The sequence below is a fragment of the Brienomyrus brachyistius genome, chromosome 16 (assembly GCF_023856365.1).
Source record: "Brienomyrus brachyistius isolate T26 chromosome 16, BBRACH_0.4, whole genome shotgun sequence".
In the NCBI taxonomy this organism is placed as follows: domain Eukaryota; kingdom Metazoa; phylum Chordata; class Actinopteri; order Osteoglossiformes; family Mormyridae; genus Brienomyrus; species Brienomyrus brachyistius.
Genome location: NC_064548.1, coordinates 26,755,977 through 26,777,984, shown reverse-complemented (window position 1 = coordinate 26,777,984; position 22,008 = coordinate 26,755,977). Strand labels below are relative to the sequence as shown.

General features: G+C 42.0%; 1 protein-coding gene across 1 annotated transcript; it reads right to left on the bottom strand.

The window, feature by feature from the left end:
* Positions 1-6,145: 6,145 nt before the first annotated feature.
* Positions 6,146-11,621, bottom strand: spry2 (sprouty RTK signaling antagonist 2). The gene is made up of 2 exons (XM_048979579.1): positions 11,248-11,621; positions 6,146-9,668 (listed from the first exon to the last, which is right to left on the bottom strand). The coding sequence occupies exon 2, from the start codon at positions 9,615-9,617 to the stop codon at positions 8,700-8,702; it is 918 nt and encodes a 305-aa protein (XP_048835536.1). The 5' UTR covers positions 9,618-9,668; positions 11,248-11,621; the 3' UTR covers positions 6,146-8,699.
* Between the last annotated feature and the right edge of the window lie 10,387 nt (positions 11,622-22,008).

The window sequence follows — 22,008 nt, the reverse complement described above, 5'->3', positions numbered from 1 at the left end:
CAGAATGTATCATAAAATATAGATACTGTATAGGGTGAGTGTTGTTAAAATGGGACACTTTCTGAAAATTTGTTTTCTATAAAAATCATCTCAATTTCTTGAATCCAAACTTGATTCATTGCCAAAGTCTTCCTTGCGTAGACTCTCTGACTTATACCAACACATTACTGACATTTACTTGGTGTGATTATATTTGTCCTCATATAGAACATAACATGATGGAATCCTCATGCATTTTACAAAGGAGTCAGCAATAAAATACATGGCGATATAATTAAATATTGCCATGGGTCTTATTTAATAGAAATGCAGATTTTGTAGAAGGACTATGGAATATTCCGAGGGTTAAGTCTTCACATTTTAAATGTCAGACCTTTCACGTGCCTCAACATGTGCTTTCAGTATATTTTCACCTAAAAGGATGCTTGTTGATGCATGTTATAATTTTCAGAAATGATAAAGAATCTTGCTGTAAAGACAACATTTGGAGTGTTTTTCATTTATATTAATTGTTTCTTGAAGTAAATTTTTTCAAGCAAAATATACACAATTACAAAGGTAGAATATAGTTTTCTCAGTAAGTTTAACAACTTATATGTGTGAAATACCACATGACAAACAGTTCGATGCTAACCTGTTATTTACCGAAGCCACCTTCTTAGTTTGATACTAAAACAGATGATTTTATTTAAAGATTTAATTATATTTTAGGTGGGAAACTCTCATGTTGGTCTATAGGTGACATATAAAGTATATAATCCCTCTCTGTTTGGTAAAATACATAATGTTGAGGAAGATTTGAAAGATTTTTTTTTTTTCCATTTAATGCATCAGCTCCACCAAGGTGCTGTAAATGTACCTTCCTTTACCTTGTTTTTCGTGCCCGAAGATATCGGACTGCATGCTAACGACGACCTGTGACTGTGAATCTCATTAAGCGCATGGATATCACCATGAAATATTTACTCATTATTCTGCAAGTGTTTTCTTGCAGTGCAGCTCTTCACTTCTCCTGCAGAGCTGGCTTTGCCGCCACTATTTTTGGGCCTGAGAACCGGTCGAAGAACAATGAAGCATCTTATTATGTGTGCGAGTGGGAAGTCTCACTAATGGTTTATATTGGTTAGGCTGATGTTCTAGATAAGTGCATCTTTTTTCATTCATGGTATAAACGCTGAAACCTGGTACACCAGATGGGCAATCCTGCCCAGCTTACCGGGCACTGTATCGGAAACACCTGTACGGCTGCTCGTTCATCTAATCAGCCAATCATGTGGCAGCAGCTCAGCGTATAAAGTCATAAAGACACAGGTCAACAGCTTCAGTTAATGGTCAAATTAAACATCAGCATAGCGGAGAACATTGCGATCTTTGTGACTTTGGTCCTGGCATGGGTGCTGGTACGAGACAGGGTGGTGTGAGTATTTCAGAACCTGATCTCCTAGGATTTTTATGCACAGCAGCTTCTAGAGTTTACACTGAATGATGTGGAAAAAAATGTAGTGAGGTGGTTTGAGCTAACAGAGAGTCTGCAATAACTGAAATAACCACTCTTTACAAGAGTGCCGAGGAGAATAGCATCTCTGGACACACAACCCGCGGAACCTCGAGGCGGATTTGCTACCGAAGCACATGACTGCATCGAGATCCACTCTTAGCTAATAACAAGAAAGTGAAGCAGAGGCTCCCTGAAGCTGGACCTCAATTTTGGTTGCAATGTGCAGACGATTGTATCAGAATCTGCAGTAAACAGCATGAAATGATGGACCCAGCCTGCCTTGTGTCAACAGTTCAGCCGGGTGATTCTGGGCTAATGATGTGGGGGAAGGTTTTCTTGGCACACAATGAGCTCGCTAATACAAGCTCGTAATCGTGTAAATGCCACAGCCTGTCTGAGTATTGCTGCTGTCCATGTGCCTCCCTCTATTGCCGTAATCTTGTAACGGTTACATCCAGCAGGATAATGCACCGTGTCACAAAGCAGCGGTCATTTCATACTGGTTTCATGAAGATGACGATGAGGTCAGTGTGCTTCAATGGCCTCCTCGAAGTATACATGTTTTATGAAATAAATTTCTTTCTGCAGTGGAATTCTTCCTTAGTGTGGTACCTCAAATCTATCCATTTCCCAGCCTTGTATCCTGGCCTGAGGGGGGGGTGTGCTCTCGTCACAACATGCATGGTTCCCCCTGTGGCCCCCCTAAATACGTATGCTACTTGGGTATTGAATACTAAATGCATTATTATTATTATTATTATTATTATTATTTCGATTTGTATATCTGGGCAAAAGTTTCTTGTGTGTTTAGAGTATGTGGCATTTTTGTGACATACTTTAAACGCAGGTGTGCAGGTCGAGTCACTTTGGTTGGTGAAAAGCGAAGTTAGTGACAAGAAAATAAGCTTGTGGAAAGAAGACAGAAATCAGTGTGAGTTACATGTTAGTAAAATGTAACTGCAAAGCATTTGCATAAATAACTTATTGGTTTTCTTATTTGTTTTTTGCTTCTTAATGCTCACAATGTAGTGTAAATACAATTTGGATGACTTTATGGTCAAATGCATCTGCCCCCCTCCCCCAACAGAACAACTCGTCACAGTCCACCCCCCCCCTTCTGACAAATTTAGCTCATGATTTCATATTAATATGTATTTATTTGGTAGATACTTTTGTCAATAACTGTAACAAAGGCTTATGCAGCTTCCATGAAGGTGCTTGACATGCCCCCCAATCTTTATAGCTACAGCACAGGGAGTATCTTTGACATTCCCGCTTAAGGACCTGCTGAGATTCTGGCTTTCACTGAATTCTTTCCTAATTAGCCCTTGAACTGGATCTGGCTAATAATACAGACAAGCAGAGATATCCTTTGTCCTTTTCACTGTCAGGCCTTCCAGAGCACTGGATTTGTCTCCAGGCAGGCCAATCATCTGGAGGGCTCCCTGTGATGCAGTGCACTGTCAGGCCTCTTAGATCACTTTGAAAGCCTCCTTAAATTTCAAGTACTCAATTTTGACAGTATTGACTCAGTCCTACTTAGGGTAATTTATTACATATGGAAATGAGGCTTCACTTTTAATTTTAGTTGGGGCCATTAAATTGTTTTTAAATAGAATTATTAAACAAAATGAAGCATGACTCATGCATACAGTCCACTGAATATCAGTGGTTTTGTCGCTCAGCAGCATTTAAGCAGCAGTACAAGTTGGTTTTAAAATATTTTGTGACCAGCTGTAAGACCCTTTTTACCAGCACAGAGGTTTTTCAAGTTCCAAGAAATGGAATTTGTGCTGCTACTGGCATGAAGCAGACACTGCGCAAGTTGGTTACTTCAGGCCATATCCTGTGTGCTTTTGCTTTTATGTGGCAGAGAGGCTGCATTCTGTTTCTCAGTGTCACATTTACATTTACAGCATTTGGCAGACGCCCTTAGCCAGAGCGACTTAGTAACAAAGTAACAAAGTAAGTTCTTAGAAGTCTCATTAGTGAAGACACTCTAATACTGGTTTAATAGAACCTGGCCAGGAATCACACATTGTCTTTAAAATGATACTTGCAGGTAATGCACGTCAGGTACTACATTTCAGGTACTGCACGTCAGGAAATGCATGTCAGGTAATGCATGTCAGGTAATGCATTTGAGGTACTGCATGTCAGGAAATGCACGTCAGGGAATGCACGTCAGGTAATGCATGTTGGGGTCTGCACGTCAGGAAATGCATGTCAGGTAATGCATTTGAGGTACTGCATGTCAGGTACTGCACGTCAGGAAATGCACGTCAGGTAATGCATGTCGGGGTCTGCACGTCAGGTACTGCACGTCAGGTAATGCACGTTTAAAGATAGTTCTTGCAATTCAGAAGATAATTGAGTGGTTAAGCTAACTCATGTATCATAAATGCAGCATATTTTGCTATTTGCCTATTTGAATTAAATTTTAAAAACATGCCGAATTTTTATAAGTTTTGCATGATATATCACCATTATTGTTGTTATATTTTATATGATTTTCAAGATTTATATCCATGATAATATTGTCATCAAAGTAAAGTAGTAGTACATCGACATAATGATAATCCATTTTTCTAACCTTCAACCGTAATAATGTTTTATTTTTCATTTGGTAGGTAAGACCACAGTAGTGGCTCAAAATTATTTTAATTGAAAGCACAGTTCTTTACTTATTTACAGTGCTGTCTGCACTACTGGATACTGTTTTATGAAAGACTTTTTCATATAGATAGAACCACTGAAACTACCAACACCAACAACAAAAGAAACACTTCATGTATGAAGCTTGAAGCTCGAAGGCACTATAATTAAAAGAAAAAAAAAACAGACACGCAAAATGATTACGGGCGAGAATACAGGGGTTTCCCAGAAGCTGCTGGCAACACTGAATACAGTACGAGACCAACACTGTCATCATCTTTCCACTTGTGCCGTGCATGAAGATAGAGAAACACAAACACAGAGCTCTGTGCAGTGGCCCAGTGCCAGAGCTACATCCAGATGGAAGGTTAGACTCGGGTTTCCACCGTTCTTCACACCACAGCGGGCAGGACTGGCAGCTCCTTGGCCTGTTTGAATGCTTAAGCCCATTGGCCAGACAATGGGAGTTGGGGGGAGAGAATGGATGCTTCCTTCCTTTCTTCCTGTCGAGTGTTCTGCCTTGGCGAGCAGATTCAATGGCCCTCATCTCCGCAGCAACGGAACACCGCAGCGCCGACTCAGACTGACAAAGAGCCAATTCTAATTGCCCGTCTGTCAAATTGTTGCACTGAGATTTTCCTTTTGGTCGCTTGAACACCAGTAGGACCGTGCGCCTGTGCAAGAATGAGGGCAAACACACTGTCTAAACAAAAAAGGTTTGTTTGAAGCATGCGTGTCAATGAGGGGGAATTGATTTTGTTGGTCAACTTTAAGTATGTAAAGAAAACCGCAGAGGGTATCCACCTGCATGCTGTAAATCTGATAATACAGCATCAAGATCTTTTGGTGCAAAACTGCAATGCTTCACTTATTTAATGCTGCTAAATTGTTTTTGTTACTCACCTAGCAACGTGACTTATCTGTATCCCAACAAATGGAGCAGAGTTCACTTGCATTTTATTAACAATGGAAGCAACATAATCACCTGATACTAAGTTAAATTCAATAAAATTATGTCTATCCTACTACAGTCCTAGGCGATTGATGTAAATGATAATAATTTTAAAATGGAGTATTTATTTAATTTATAAGATTTATATTACATCCTAGAACACATATAAATGCAAGTATGTCTGTATCCTTAGGGACAATCATAGTTATAGTATTAGATACTTTTCTGATGCATTCCGGTAAAATAAGTCATTATTGTAGCTGATATTTTTTCCAAGTAATTTTTGTACTTTGAGATTATAGTATCATTAATAATAATATATTATTAGAACTATTGTTTGACCATTTGCACTCAACCAGAAGAGGTCTTGTATGACATGTGGATTGATGCCTGGTTTTTCACCCCTAATCACTTACTCCTTAGGGGCCACATCAACATCAGACTGACGATCCCTGATCCAATTTATGCTAAGCTTGCTGTAGAATTTTAAGGCAAGATCAATCCTATCAGAACACAAATGAAATGGAAAAAAAACAAACACATGCAAGTTCAAAGTCCCCTGAAAACATACCAAGTAGGGGCAGGTAGCGGAATAACCGAGGCAGTTACAGGAGTCAAAAGCATAGGGAGTGGGAAAAAAAATAAAAATAAAAGCCTGGATGTGGAGTAGACTGTCAATCTTCTGCAATTTAAGAGTACATATTTAACCCTTTCCCTCCCAAGATTAACTTATTAATTAGCTGATAATTTAAGCCAAATCACATCTAGCGGTAATAACGCGTCAGAATTAGCTCACTTATTACCAAGTTCCCCTTAAAAATTAGACAGAAAACCAGAAACTCACATGTAGACCAATGGCATGGCGGCAATGATTTTGTCTGTTTGTGTAAAATTTACCGTCTTTATGAAAAATTCTAGGGGAATTTTCCAATGCCAATAACAACACAAGATGTTTAGTGTTATAATTTTTAAAAAATGTATTAATGTAATCATATCCATCCACAAATAAATGCACAGCCAGTGCGGGTCGCCAAAAAAACAATACATTTCTTTAAATAGTTTAATAATGAGACCGGGCAGTAACTACCGCTCTCTGTGGAATGATTCTTGTAGCACGATCGCTGACCTTTTGGTCTGTACACAAACCATCTGGTACGCAGGTTGTGTAATGGAACTTGCTGGAAAGCGGAGGCACTCCGCGATGTGCCTTTAAGTTAGCTATGAGAATGCTCGCTAAATCCTTCTGCTTCTTCTTTGTAGCTGCCAGATACATGCTTGGAAACAATTAAGATTAGAGCAATTTAACGTACTTAGAATGGCACTCATCCAAGTCCGGGCTCCCCCACGATTACTATACAGAGCTATTGTATTAAGTTTTGCCAAAATGCACTTCTGAAGTACTGCCACAAATCTGCCTGCAGACACACACATGCGCGCACACACATGCGCACACACACACAGACATACACACACAGACAGACACACACAGACACGCACACAAACAAACAAACAGAACAAAATGCATAAATAAAAACAGTGGAAAAACCAACTCAAGCCCATGCAGAGTTTCTCTTGTCTCTGGGACAGTCTCCATATGCTGTGATCAATATTACATGCAACTTCATACACTGTAAATGTATTGTCTCATTACTGACTTGATGCCAACTTAATTCAAATTCGCCTGATGAATTGACTCCCATTTCTTTTTATGAAAATTCTTAAACAGTGTTATCATATGGGTTTTAATGTATTATCTATCTATCTATCTATCTATCTATCTATCTATCTATCTATCTATCTATCTATCTATCTATCTATCTATCTATCTATCTTCAGTACTGTGCTAAAGTCATAGGCAGTCAAAGGAAATGTTTAAAGCCATTTATTTGGGTAGTAATTATACATGCCCAGTACAAAAACATAATTTAAAATAAGAATATATGAATATTAAGAGTGACACAATAAATATTGTCATTAATGTTTTTCTCCCGCACTGGTATTTCATGGGCTGCTTCAGCTCCCAAACCTCTCCTCAGACCCACCCCAGTCATTCCCTGTACAGTATTTCACCAATTTTATGTCAAGCTCGCGCAATTAACTAATTTATGTAGTTCAAAATGTCAATAAGGTATAGATTAGCTATACAAGGTGTGCTAGTGGAGTGAAAAACATGCTGGACGGCTGTGGCAAGTATTGGGGTGACTTTTGGGAGGGGGGTTGAAATGGTTAAGCTGACACACTTTGACAGACACAATGACAAAGTATTACACCAATAGGAAGATGCATGACTGCCTAAGACTTCTGCACAGTGCTGCGTATGTGTGCACATTTCATTAGAGGCTTTTTACTTAGCAACAACTTTGCAATAAGATAAAACACCAAAGATTTGTGTTTAGTATCCCTCTGGGAACCAGTGACTACAACTGCAATAGCGAAGTGACCACTGCACAACTGAATGTCAAAAAATGTCAAGAAAGAAAGAAAGACATTTTATAAAAATAAAATTCATGGAAGAAATGTGCAAATATGTGTAGAAGATATGTGCAGGTATGTTAAATATTGCTCGTCAATGGACTTTTTTTTATGAGACCAATAAATTTGCAACATTTTTACAGGATTATGCAAGCCTCCAAAGATTTTCTGTGAGCTCTGTATATATGTACAGACATATTTGGGATGCAGTGCACATGTAGGATGGATGCAGGATTTGTTCACTGCACATACTGCTTCTGTACCTGTGAGTTTATTGCTTTTGCTGAAAAGTTTGGAAACTGTCATCCTCCCATTTCCTGTGCTAACTAAGAAGTTGTTAAAACGTTATTCATTCGATTGCGGTTATTAAATAAAAGTGTTTAAAGTGCAATCTAGCTGACTGACAGACCCCAGTAATCTTTTCATGAGTTACTGAACAGAAACACGGACAACATGTATGTAGAATTTCATTTCAAAATGTTAATGTATTTTCTATTTTATAGAGATCAGCACTGAATGTAACATTTTTACAAAGGTATATTTTAATGGGCATTTTTATGATGCCACGCAAATAAATATATATATTTTTATTATTAAAATATAATTCAAATAAATATATATTTTTACACTAGGAACAATTTTTTTTTTGTTTTGGAAAATATAGATTCTTTAGATCATTTTACAATTTGAAAGTATGTTTTAAGGGAGACTGGAAAGGTTATGCATTTACCTTAAACAGAAGTCAAATCTAAAACATGGAGTCACATTTAAACGATATGTACATGACATACATCCACACAACTACACATGCATGTTAAATCAAGGTGCATTTCGGCCCGTTGAACCATACAAAAATAAAACATCTTTTATAAGAAAATGGTCATTGGCTAATAAACATTTTGCATCAGTTATTCAAACATGGATTGACGGGACTAGTTAGATTTCATCAAATCTGTCAGAATAACATTCCGAGAGTTTTCATAACTGTTCCTTTCTAAAACCGCGGGAACAAGTAAGACACTGTGTTCTGCGTTGCATCCTTAAGGAACGCCGCAGACCAGCGTGCAGCACATGAATGGAGCTGCAGCGAGGTCAGACCCTGTTACCGAAACGATACTCGTCTTATGTCGGCTTCTTGACAGGTCGACAAGCTTTACACCTGCAGCCTGGCCTCTTCATGCCGTCGTAGCAGCTCTGGCATAGCTTAAGGCAGCCCTTCGCCGGAAGGTAACACCACATGCAAGGCAGCAGGAGAGACAGGACGGCCAAGGCAGTCCAGCGCACACAGCGCTTGGTTTGGCCGCAGGAGCACGGCTCATCTGCGCAGACGTCCTCGTCATCAGTGGAGCAGTGGTAGAACAGGCACTTTGCACAGCAGAGGCAGGTGCTGTAGTCGACGGCGTCCTGCGCAGAGCAGACGCAGCGGTGGCTGCAGAACCAGCAGGAGGGCAGCGTCTGGGGGCTGGTACACTCCTCACACCTGCACCTCCCACAGTCCTCACAGACATACCTGTGCCCGCTCGACTCGGCACCCCCAGCGGGCATTAGCTTCTCCGCCTTGGCCTCCAAGCGCTCAGGGGCCTCAACACCCTCCTCCGCAAGACACGGTTCCAAGAGTCTCTGGCCCGACGACGTACTGCTGGTGCTTGTCCTCGGACAGTTCCGGGAACCAGAGCTCATGGTGCTCATGGACCAGGCCAAAGCGGCTGCTGGGGGGGATGAGTGATCCTGGGGGTCCTGTTGCGGCCCACCCAGGATGCAGCGGTCCTGGGCCCCATCATTCAGGCCTTGTGCTCGCTCTGCTTTGTGCACACTTGGTTGCTCGGTAACCGGTCGGCTCCCAGGCCTGGGTGCCACCATGGGGCCCTCAGTGTACTCATTGGTACTTCTGACAGTCTGGATCTGACTCAGGGAAAGTGGCTGAAATCGCAGCCCCAGGTCGTCCCTGGAATGGAGCTCAACAGGCTGTGAAGCTCTGCCACTATGGAGCTCAGCCTGCAAGCCAGCGGACTGGCTGCCACTTGGAGTTCTGCTCTCCATCTCTATTCAGAAGAAGGCTTCCTCTTACATTCATCGAACACATCTGAACTCCTGAATGAAACATACACACAAAAAACAAGTTAGCTGAGAAAGATTCTCAAAATACAAAATACATGCCTGATATACCTAGGTTATGATTTCCATTGCAAAAGTCAATTCTCAGCATATAGTGTGATATAACAATCAGAAAGGTTGGCCAGAAAATATGCACTCTGGGTTCTTACGGCCAAACCATTACTTATGGCTGAAATACCTAACCAGAAGCATCATATTATCATATTTGCACACATCTGCCAGCAATCCATGGCTCCAGATGTAGCCTTCCCAGGTATCTGCTGAGACTTCCACAGGCCTCTTAACGGCCAGCCAGCTTCAAGCAACAGATTCAACACACCACTCGACTAACTACCTGTGCAGCGGGGCGCCGTGTGACCTGCAGGGAGCAAGAGAAAAACTCGCAGCTACTGAGCCAAAGACATGCTGGCAGGACTTCGGGTTCGGAGAAGCCACCGCTACACAACAGGACTACGGCAGAATCTGCTGCGCAGGCGCGAAGGTCTACTCTCATGTATTCTAATAAATAAAAGCAAACTATCCTCTTTTCTCAAAAAAAGAAATTTTAAATATTTAAATCGACCATATTAGTACTGTCGGGAAAATATATCAGTCACGGCAGAAGAGCCCCCTCACCAGAGCTTTTAGGGTAATATATGTTCTATCAATAAAGTTAAAAAAAAATACGAAATTGACAAATAATTGCTGTTACATTCGTAGGCGGTCACATTGTTCTGGCACCAAACATAAAACCGTAACTTTAGCCAGACGACAACTTACCAGAACCTAAGCCGCGTAATAAAAAATTAAAATGGCATCAAGGGTATTATTCATAAAAAGAAAGCTTCAAAATCATCGTCAATAAATTTACGAATTATGATTTATTTTCAGAAAATTAAAGTTAAAAAGTTAAAAGCTAGTTAAAAAGTTTCTGCTTGTATTTTTATTTATTTATTTATTGGTCTTTTCACAGAAATCCGTTTACTGGGGGTGACAGGCTCCTATTAAAGGTTAACAGGCTGTGCTGATTAATGCAGAACAACTGAAGTGTAAAAAAAAAAAAAACATCCTAAATGACAGAACAAAATGCTCTGTGGGCTGCGGGTCTTAACAATGTACATCCGACTGCTTTCTGTTTATCCATCGAAGCCTGATTATTAGGAAAATAATGATGAATCTAGTAGAGAAAAACTTGACAGATATAAAGTTAACAAAATAATAAAATACCACGACGCTGGATTATATGGATGACTGTTAACCAGCTCTTTCTCTTCCATGTGCCCAACTGCAGCACGTAAACATTAACTATGAAGAAATAAACGAAAGTGATCAAGAAAAGGAGATTTAATGCAGAGTTACACGGCTGGGAAGCAGATGAGCAACAGGCAATGGGAGGTTCGGCTTTGAAGAAATGCGTTTAACTTCATGACATGACTGCAGACATTTATATAGTGTTAATGCGCGCATTGCTGCTCACTGCATGCATATACGGGTTAATGTACATGAAGTATAATGGATATTTATTCCGAAGCGTCGCTGCAGACAATGAGGCGCAGTTAGTGACATAAATGCTCACCGTGATCGTGCCGCCGCCTCCTGTCGCCACCCGCCGCCTTCGGGCTCTGATGCAGCGCAATCCGATGCAGAGACACTTTCCGCCTAATACCATCTAATACCATGTATGCGTGTCTCTCAGATCCATTCTTAGCGATTGGCTTGATTTTCTACGTGCACTTCGTTGTTTGTTTTTTTAGATCAAGAAAAGTGTCCCTTAATTCCGGCGAACACGACGAAGAGAGACACGGCAAAGAAACGCCGAATAAACATGACGGCGACTGGCTCGGTCCAGGTAAATAAGCGGCGCTGCAGGCATTTCGGCGCAAGGCGGCTGACGGCCGATCACACGCCGCCCGCAACACGCCGACTGACATGTGCGAAATGCTGCGCTGTTTTCACACTCGGGCGCCCCTTCCGGGGGGTGGGGGGGTGGGGCGGTGAGGGAGGGGGGGGCTCTGCGCGGCGCATGGCGTCCTGCGGCTGCTTGTCCCACAGGATGCATCGTATCCGGTCCTGGCTTGTTGGCTCCACAGGACTCGCATTCATGTTCTTACGTGCAAGTGTCTGCGCTGGGCTGCTGGGGCAAACGCGTAACATTGCACAGGCAAAAATAATTATGAAAAACTATATATAACTCTAACATCTTGATGCATGTTTTTCATTTTCCCCCCTTTATGTGGAATTGAAAGTTTTTTTTTACTATAAATCTCCTGTTCACATAATTCATTGGTATCAAAGGAAGTTATTGGTGACTGATATTGAAGAATAAGAGTTATTTTTGAATGCTGGATCTCCAGTTCTTGACCAGCTATGATTTTTACGTCAAAGTCACCCACCAAGCAGCCGGAGGAGGACGTCCCCCGCTTGCCTGGTGTTCGTTGTATTTCAGCTAACGGTACAGTTAGAGGCTTCCTCTCCTCAGCAAGGTCACTTCCTGAGTGGGTGTTTTGGTCGTGGCAGTTATGCTGTCAGCGTGGAGATGTCTGGGTATTTCCATAGCGACACCCAGTCCGTGCTATTTGTGTGAATGAGAAAGTAGAAAGGAGGTATGCTACTGACAACACAGGCTTCATGGAGAGCAGGCAATAGCCATTTTCCTCACATTGTCATGCTCAGACATTTTATGGGTTGCTGTAAAACCTAGTGACAATTAATGGATGGAAAAGATAAGAGTTTAACGTTGCATGGAGATGCTTAGCTGATAACTAGTCAAGTCTGAACCACAGAACATGGACTTTATGTAGAGATCAAGGGTCAGCTTCCAGTTTGGGCCTTGATACATGTGCTTCTCTTTAACACTCTGTTCATATGAAAGCTTTTTACACCATTCTGCCATTTAACCATTCATTCATTCTCTATTCTGCTTGTCCGTTTTCGGGTTAGGGGCGAGCCTGTTCTGGACACAAGGCAGGGAATAACCCAGGACGAGACACCAGCCCATCGCAGGGCACACTCACACACCAGTCACTCACACACCAGTCACTCACACACCAGTCACTCACACACCAGTCACTCACACTCACCATCTGTGCACACATACACACTTATGGACAATTAGTACCTTAAGTCATCTTGGCATGTTTTGGGACTGTGAGGGGAAACCAGATTGTCCAGAGGGAACGTGCAAATTCAACACACGGAGCTGCGAGGGGGATCAAACTCTGGCTGACCGTGGCATCACAGTGCCCCCCCCCCCCCCCCGTCCCCGTCATTGAAGTATGAAGCAATTAAAGAAAATGAATAATGCTGATTTTTAATTGTTGGATCTTTCAATTCACTTTTAGTTCAAATACGTCAATTTTGCAGGCTGTGGAGCAGAGCTGCCTCCTGGGATGTGCTTGAGAGGTTATCAGCTCAGCTGGGCTCCTGTGTGTGGAGCCCGCATGTTCTCCCTCTGTCAAGCAGCTCTCCTCTGGCTTCTTCAGTTCCCTCCTGTAATTCAAAGGCTTGCAGTTTAATTTGGTCATAGTGTCGGATCACATGCGGGCATGAATTTGCCCTGCAACAGTCATCCAGGGAGCACTGATAGCTAATCCCCTCCACTCCCGAGCCCCTGATCTGGGCAGTAACTATAAGGTGGGTGGACGGATGGATGAATGGTCATATGAATTATTGAATGGATGGATGGATTTTGGTAGCAAAACAGAATTAGTGCCCTCTGGTGGGGATTCTTAGGCATGATTTTTTATGTGCAATGATTCAACCAACTTAAATTACCTGTTACTGTATTTTAAATGTAAGAAAATCGTTGTATTGTTATTATTGTCTTATTTTTATACATGTTGCATTCAGTTATTTAAGTACCTTTTATTTGCATGTTATTGCTTTGTTTTATGCAATATGCAATGAGACAAAGGGAGCATATACTTTGTCATTTTCCTGTAATCTGGATATATTGGAAATTATGCATAAAACTCATTAGTCCATCCTCTCCTCTTTCACATTTACATATGCAGTGCAGGGTTATGGTGAGCCTAGAGCCGCATCCAGAGAAACACTGGGCAGGAGGCAGGAAAGAGGCTAGACAGGAAACATCATAGAAAGGAACATCCTGAAGAGGAAGCAACTTAGACTGGGAACAGAGAAAGGGAACTTCTGGGATCGGGAATGTCATAGACAGGAAACATCATCGACAGGGAACATTTTATATAGGGAACGTTTTACATAGGGAACATCACAGACAGGGGACATCATAGACAGGGAACATTCTAGACAGGGAACTTCATAGAAAGGAACATCCTAGAGAGGGAACAACATAGACTGGGAACATCAAAAAAGGGGAACTTCTGAGATAGGGAATGTCATAGACAGGAAACATCATTGACAGGGAACACTTTACATAGGGAACATCACAGACAGGGAACATTTTACATAGGGAACATCACAGACAGGGAACATTTTACATAGGGAACATCACAGACAGGGAACATTTTACATAGGGAACATCACAGACAGGGGACATCATAGACAGGGAACATTCTAGACAGGGAACTTCATAGACAGGGAACATTTTATATAGGGAACGTTTTACATAGGGAACATCACAGACAGGGGACATCATAGACAGGGAACATTCTAGACAGGGAACTTCATAGAAAGGAACATCCTAGAGAGGGAACAACATAGACTGGGAACATCAAAAAAGGGGAACTTCTGAGATAGGGAATGTCATAGACAGGAAACATTATCGACAGGGAACATTTTATATAGGGAACATTTTATATAGGGAACATTTTATATAGGGAACATTTTACATAGGGAACATCACAGACAGGGGACATCATAGACAGGGAACATTCTAGACAGGGAACTTCATAGAAAGGAACATCCTAGAGAGGGAACAACATAGACTGGGAACATCAAAAAAGGGGAACTTCTGAGATAGGGAATGTCATAGACAGGAAACATCATTGACAGTGAACATTTTACATAGGGAACATCACAGACAGGGAACATTTTGCATAGGGAACATCACAGACAGGGAACATTTTACATAGGAAACATCATTGACAGGGAACATTTTACATAGGGAACATCACAGAGAGGGAACATCAAAGACTGGGATCATTTTAGAGAGGGAACATCACAGACAGCGAACATCAAAGACTGGGATCATTTTAGAGAGGGAACATCACAGACAGGGAACATCAGAGAGAGGGAACATCATAGACAGGGAACATCAAATACTGGGATCATCATAGACAGGGAACATCATAGAGAGGGAACATTTTACATAGGGAACATCACAGACAGGGAACATTTTACATAGGGAACATCACAGACAGGGAACATCAAAGACTGGGATCATCATAGAGAGGGAACATCATAGACAGGGAACATCAGAGAGAGGGAACATCCAAGACAGAGAACATCATATAGAGGGAACATCAGAGAGAGGGAACATCAGAGAGAGGGAACATTTTACATAGGGAACATCACAGACAGGGAACATCAAAGACTGGGATCATCATAGACAGGGAACATCATAGACAGGGAACATCATAGAGAGGGAACATCATAGAGAGGGAACATTTTACATAGGGAACATCACAGACAGGGAACATTTTACATAGGGAACATCACAGACAGGGAACATCAAAGACTGGGATCATCATAGAGAGGGAACATCACAGACAGGGAACATTTTACATAGGGAACATTACAGACAGGGAACATCAAAGACTGGGATCATCATAGACAGCGAACATCTTAGAGGAACATCATTGACTGGGAGCATCTTAGACAGGGAACATCAAAGACTGGGATCATCATAGACAGGGAACATCTTAGAGGAACATCATTGACTGGGAGCATCTTAGACAGGGAGCATCATAGGCAGGGAGCATCATAGGCAGGGAACATCATAGACAGGGAACATCATAGAGAGGGAACATCATAGAGAGGGAACATTTTACATAGGGAACATTACAGACAGGGAACATTACAGACAGGGAACATCATAGACAGGGAACATCATAGAGAGGGAACATCCAAGACAGAGAACATCATAGACAGGGAACATCCAAGACAGAGAACATCATAGACAGGGAACATCCAAGACAGAGAACATCATAGACAGGGAACATCAGAGAGAGGGAACGTCATAGACAGGATGCTGCTAGGAAAAATAAAAAAGCTTGTCATGTCCTTCAGGACCAGTGACAGGAGATAAGACTATTTCACACAGGTTTTTATACATGTTTTGTGACAATTTTAAATTTACCTTCAGCCGAGAGACATAACCTGTCTATGGTGTTAAATAGGAGGTCATTGTCATAACAATCATTATGTGAGCCAGCTATTTTTAAACGACCGTGACTCCTGTATTCCAGTGTCCCAGCCTCCCTTTTTACATCATGCTGGGAGAAGTAGCTGGCAAGGGCGTTGTTTTGAGACAGAAAGTGGGAGGAAGTAAAAAATATTAAACAAAACTCTGCTTTCATCCCTCCTTCTGAAATTGATGCTAACCTCTGAACTTTACCAGTGAATCCTGGTTCTCAAGCTGCACAGCTGAATAGTCGGAGAGATAAAATTCTGGTTTGGGCATTGGGTTGAATGTGAAGATGATTTATTTTTCATGTAGTGGTTTCACGAATCTTCTGAAGGTCTTTCTTTGACAATCAAAGGCTTCCACTATTTTTATATTTGACTTCTTAGTTTCAGTGACTAATTATGGTTGATCATTGTACATGGTATGTGGGGATTCATTTAACATCAAAGTCTAACTGACTTGGCATCAAAGTACACTGATCTGTTAGTAACTGGAATTAGATGTGATTTTAGGCTACGCCAGCCACTGGCTGGTTGTGTAAAGGTAATTTATGATATGGATAGCGTTCTAAAATGGTAAAAAAAATAGCATAAACTACAATAACGTCAGATTATTTAATTTAATGATGTTCTGCTGGGAAACCTTGGGTCCTGGAATGATATACTGTAGGTGTTACTGTGACACGTACCACCTACCTACACATGTTTGCAGACCAAGTACAGCCCTTCATGGCAGTGGTATTTATCAATGGCAGTGGCCTCTTTCAGTAGGATAATTTGCCCTTCCACAGTGCAAAAAACGTTCAGGAATGGATTGAGGAACATGAAAAAGAGCTCAAGATGTTGGACAAGGAAGTCCGATGCGTGGAGACCCCACCTCGCAACTCACAGGACTTTACAGGATTTCCTGCCAATGTCTGGCACCAGATACCACAAGAGACCTTCACAGGTCCTGTGGAGTCCATGCTTCAATGGGACTGAGCGGCATTGGTGACAGGAGGGGGATCTACACGATATGAGGCAGGTGGTTTTAATGTTACGGCTGATCATTGTACCTTTTTCTACAGTATAGGTGCCTTGTGTATGTAATAGTGGCTAATTTGTAATGTATTAGCTGTATGTTACAGTTGAAATATTGTTCTATTGAGAGCTTTTTCAAGGTGTAACCTTTAATGGTGAATTGTGATACACATTACAATCTCCAGTATGAGTTCATGCTCGCAGTTGCCGTTTCGCTCTTAATTTGCTTCTTAATTGGGATAAAGGGGGGGTTCAGTAATTGCTTTGCTTTCCCCCGGAGCTCGGCATATGGTGTGGGCGTGACCCCGACCCTGTGCTCTGCCGGCCCACCTCCTCACTTTCCAGCTGATCAGCGCTGCTCTGCCCCGCACAGAATGCAGATATTCAGAGAATAATTTCAAAAGTTATTCCAAGATAAAAGTAATATAAAATCAACACATTTTAAAAATAATAACAATAAAAACAGAATAATAAATTAATATGCTTGTAATACTCATTTAGAATCATATGTTTGTCGTCATTCTTCTTTGTAATGGTCATTACATTCATGCTCTGAATACTTTTTAGTTCTCTTAACCACAATCTTTTAAAGGTTTTTGGAAGATGGGCACCAAACATATTTCTTCATGCTGATACGTAGCTGACAGTATGTACCTAGGTATGTATTCCTATGTAAGGCATTACAGAGGCTGATTTGGTCACACTGCATGGAAATCCCACATGTTCTTGTATAATGCAAGGTTTGCTTCTGGCTACATCAGTTTCCTCCCACAGTCCAAAAGCATGCAGTTTGTGGGCTGAAATTTCTACGTGATACCATGTGTTTGACTGGCATCTTGTCTAGGCTGTTCTCCTGTATCGGCCTTCTGCTCGCGAAGCCGTGCTTCAGACTCACTGCAGCCGTCTGCTGCATCCGGGGCTTGAAGACGTATGGATTGTGTGACTGAGGCTCTCTCACCTAGGATAGGATGGCAAAATCAGTGGAGGAGATCAGTATACTGAACCGCAGCTCGGGGAAGAAGTTAGGGCTCCTGTTTGCATGCCGACTTCAAGCAGGTCCTTGAGGGGAAAAGAAAATCATCTTGACATTCAGTAATTATCCCAAGAAAATGAATTCATACTGTACATATCAACAAATAAAGGTGTTGGTGCTCTAAATGTTATAAATGTAGTCATTGAAATATGCTCATCAAATTTTTCATTTTGAATTCCGATCATTACACGATGAGAGTGAATTAACAGCTTCGATAAGTTGATACATCATAACAGAGGCAGGATCAGGCAGTATCTCCTCTTGCACTTTTTCTTAATATGTTTTCTTTATTTTTTTTAAATATAATGTTTACTGTTCCTCTTGCACGTTTGGTGGCTTTATGTAATTTCCTTGCTATTCAATGCCTTTAAGATAATACCCCCTTAAGGACTTAACTGCCTTAATTATGTTCAAGCCATCTCAGAAAAGCCGCAGTGAAGATAATACCGCAGTAATAAGCAAGACCGTCCCTCTGAGAGCATAATGGAACCTTCTGGACATTAAGGGGGAGCTTAAGCACGTGTACTCTATTTTGTGAAAAGTGGATAAATGGATTACATAAACTTCTAACTAAATGTGAGACATTCTTCTTTTTTTCACAAATAAAGATGTTTTGTGAAAATGTAATCTTGGTATATAGAACAAGTGTGCAGCAATTTGTCACCAGAGAGCAATGACTGTAAACACTGGCCAGGGTCACAATGGGTGACACTCATCACTCATAATGCCTCCGGCAGAATGCTCAACAGTAGGAAGTTCTTAGAAACAAATGTATAGACTGTCAGGCTTTTCTGTCAGTTGTGATAGCTGTTTGGGCTCAAAAGTACATCTCATACCTAGTGGCAGCTTCAATAGGAGGGCCGGGGTGACACGCCCCTGAAATCCTATTGCCCCCCTGAGAATGAACCACACAGTTTGTACTTGTGGAAGGCATAGATCCCAGAATTGCATCAATCCTCACGAGTCGTGATGTTTTCATGTGAGCTGTTTTGGTGGCTCCACAGATGCCGATGGATAGATAGCTGGCTGGTGTGTAAATGCTCCCCAAAGACACCAATCAAAGGCAAACTCTCCAACAAGGGCTTTCTAAGGCCAGCCCAACTCATGAAGACCTGTCGCAATGAAAATGCATCTGAATTAATGATCGGAATTAATGTTAACATTATAGGAAGTTGCAAGTTACGTAAAGATATAACCATAATTACTGATTAGTTTAACTTTGCATGGATAATATAAAGAAGTCCGTGACAGTCTTCATTTTGGTCTACAGGCGCTCCCCCTCCCATTTCACTGCGCCTGCTTGCCTCCTGTTCTCCCCCATTTACCACAAATATCATCCATCTCTCCCCACATGTGGGACAACCTTGCAGTTCACACTGGCCTCACTGGACTTATTTGATGTACACGTACAGCAAAGCCCATATAAATAGAAATGGCCTTTTTCTTTGGCATTCTAGGTCACGCCGTTTGCGTTGCGTATCCTGAGCTCTTAGCAGGAAGATTAAAAGCGAGGATGATCCGTGCAGGAAAGCCTCACTGGGCAATACCGCATTTCAGTCGCATTCATGCCCCGTTAGCTGTGACTCTTCAGGCTCTGCTAAGTCAGCCCTCTCGCAGTCCGCATGAGTGCATTTTAACTAGTGAAGATGCTACTGGCTGCAGTTTGCCCCAATTTGTTTTAGTTAATGCATAAGTGCATAAATAAGCGATCATTCAAATAACTACTTTCCGGAACTTCCATAATTACTAAAAACATCGGCTTTGTTCAAAATATTGCTCCCGATATATTTTCTATGAGCATGTAAGCATATGCATTCGCACAGCATATAAAATGCCCCTTGAATAATGCATACATTCTCCTGAGACTGCGACCTTAACGTGCCTTAACGGGGTGGGGGGAGGGGTGGGCTGTGTGCTTTAAGTGACCCACAGAGCTTAGCTGTCTGTGGCTTCAGCTCCTGGTAAGACATCCTTGGTCAACAGGCCTGTGGGGGGTGATCCACAAAGACCCTCATGAAAGCCACCAAACACCCCCAAGACACCATGGCCTGGAACAGAGCCGGACCAGGGGCTGTTTGTCAGCAAGTGTCTGCTGGCCTGGCTGGGCTCATTGCAATATACCTACAATATAGCCACAGTGAATTGCGAGGAACGGTGCCATTTGGGCAGCAGGTATGAGTGGGAAGAATCCTGGATCAATCCTTGCTAAGGATACAGCTTTTGGGGACATCGTACCTGGCAGGGAAAGTCTGCTGTACGGCCACGCAGAGTGTAGGCTCTGGTATCAAGGCCTCTTTATCGAGGGAGTAGTCTCTTCTGCCTGAGGTTCCCATGGTGCGGGACCTTAGACATGTGCGGGGATACTCACTAGCTCCCAGTCTGAAAGAAGTGCAGCTTGAGTATCTCCTGGTGAACAAAAGAGTTTTCTATGTTGCAGAGAGGAGACTCACTGTTGTGTGTGTATACACTGAAGAGTGGTATAAATACTCAGACACGGAAAAATGTATGAAGTGCTATAAAGGCTGCCTTCTTTGTGGTCCTACTGGGAAAATTCAATGCTAACATGCGGAGCAATGGAGATTTATGGAGGGCCGTGACTGGGAAGAACAACCTTCTGAATCTAAATCTGATTTGTCAACTGTTACTGGACTGTGCAAGGTACATATTTTCCATAAAAATACCACATTAGAAGAATAATCATAAGTGTAGCTGGTAGCATGGCACCCAGGGCCAAAGGGCAACGGTTATTTGGGATGGGAGGGGTTTGCATTTCTCAGAGAGATGACATTTCCTGAAGAACCACTCAATGCCCGAGCAGGGGGGGCTGGAACCTGCACAAGCTGTGCTCAGCAGGCATGGGGAGTGATGATGAGCATTGGGGGTCTGTTGGAAGGAGGAAGGAACACTTTGACAAACTTCTTCATTTGGTGGTTGTGTCACCAGAAGGCAGTGCTGTAAACGCTGAAGTGTAAATTCTTAAGTTACTATCATGGGTCAGGGGCCATCATGATTTTGTTAGTATTTGAATATATATCGGGTTCACTGATAATCCGATATATTAATGTATATGTTATATATTCATGTATATGTTATATAGTGCATGTTCTCACAGCACTATAAACTCCAAGAATTAGCAACAAAGTATTCTTTATCTATAAACACGTTATGATTAATACAGGTCACAAGACAGTATTGTACATTTCACATTTCATTAATCATTATATCCTTTCAGACGTCTTTACAATGATCCACCAGTGGATGGCGAAAGAGAGCATATCTTGTGAAAAACATGATCTAGACAAAGAGATTTATGAATCACTCAATAAAAGCACTGAATGAACTGATGGATGAATCACTCATTGAAAGAAGTAAACTGGTAGCGTGCAGCTCTCCGGGTTTGGACTCTCTGCCCCCCATCGGAATGCGGCTCTCCGGGTTCGGACTCTCTGCCCCCCATCGGAATGCGGCTCTCCGGGTTCGGACTCTCTGCCCCCCATCGGAATGCGGCTCTCCGGGTTTGGACTCTAAGGATATCACCCTTGAGCAAGGCCCTTAATCCCAGCTGCTCCAGGGACACTGTCTGACCCTGTTCTCTAAGCTTGTTTGCCACTTTGTACAGAACTGTCTGCTAAATTAATGTAAACGTAACTGAATGATGACTCACACACTGAACAAAATTAACTAAATCGGTACAGTGACCCAGGCCATTCAGGTCAATGAAATGGTTTGTTGAAAATGACACAGCTGGGGTTGGGGTTAGGGTTAGGTTAGGTTAGGGTTAGGTTAGGTTAGGGTTGAACCTGCTTTTTGTTCAGTCCTTGGGCTCCCTCACTGTCGCCACACATTTGTTTGTGTTGCCGTATTCAGCCTTGGCTGTTTGTTTCAAATTGTTTGTTACTTATTAGAGCTTGATTCATTGTTCTAGCAATATTTGGGGAAGTTATTCGGGGTTTTGGT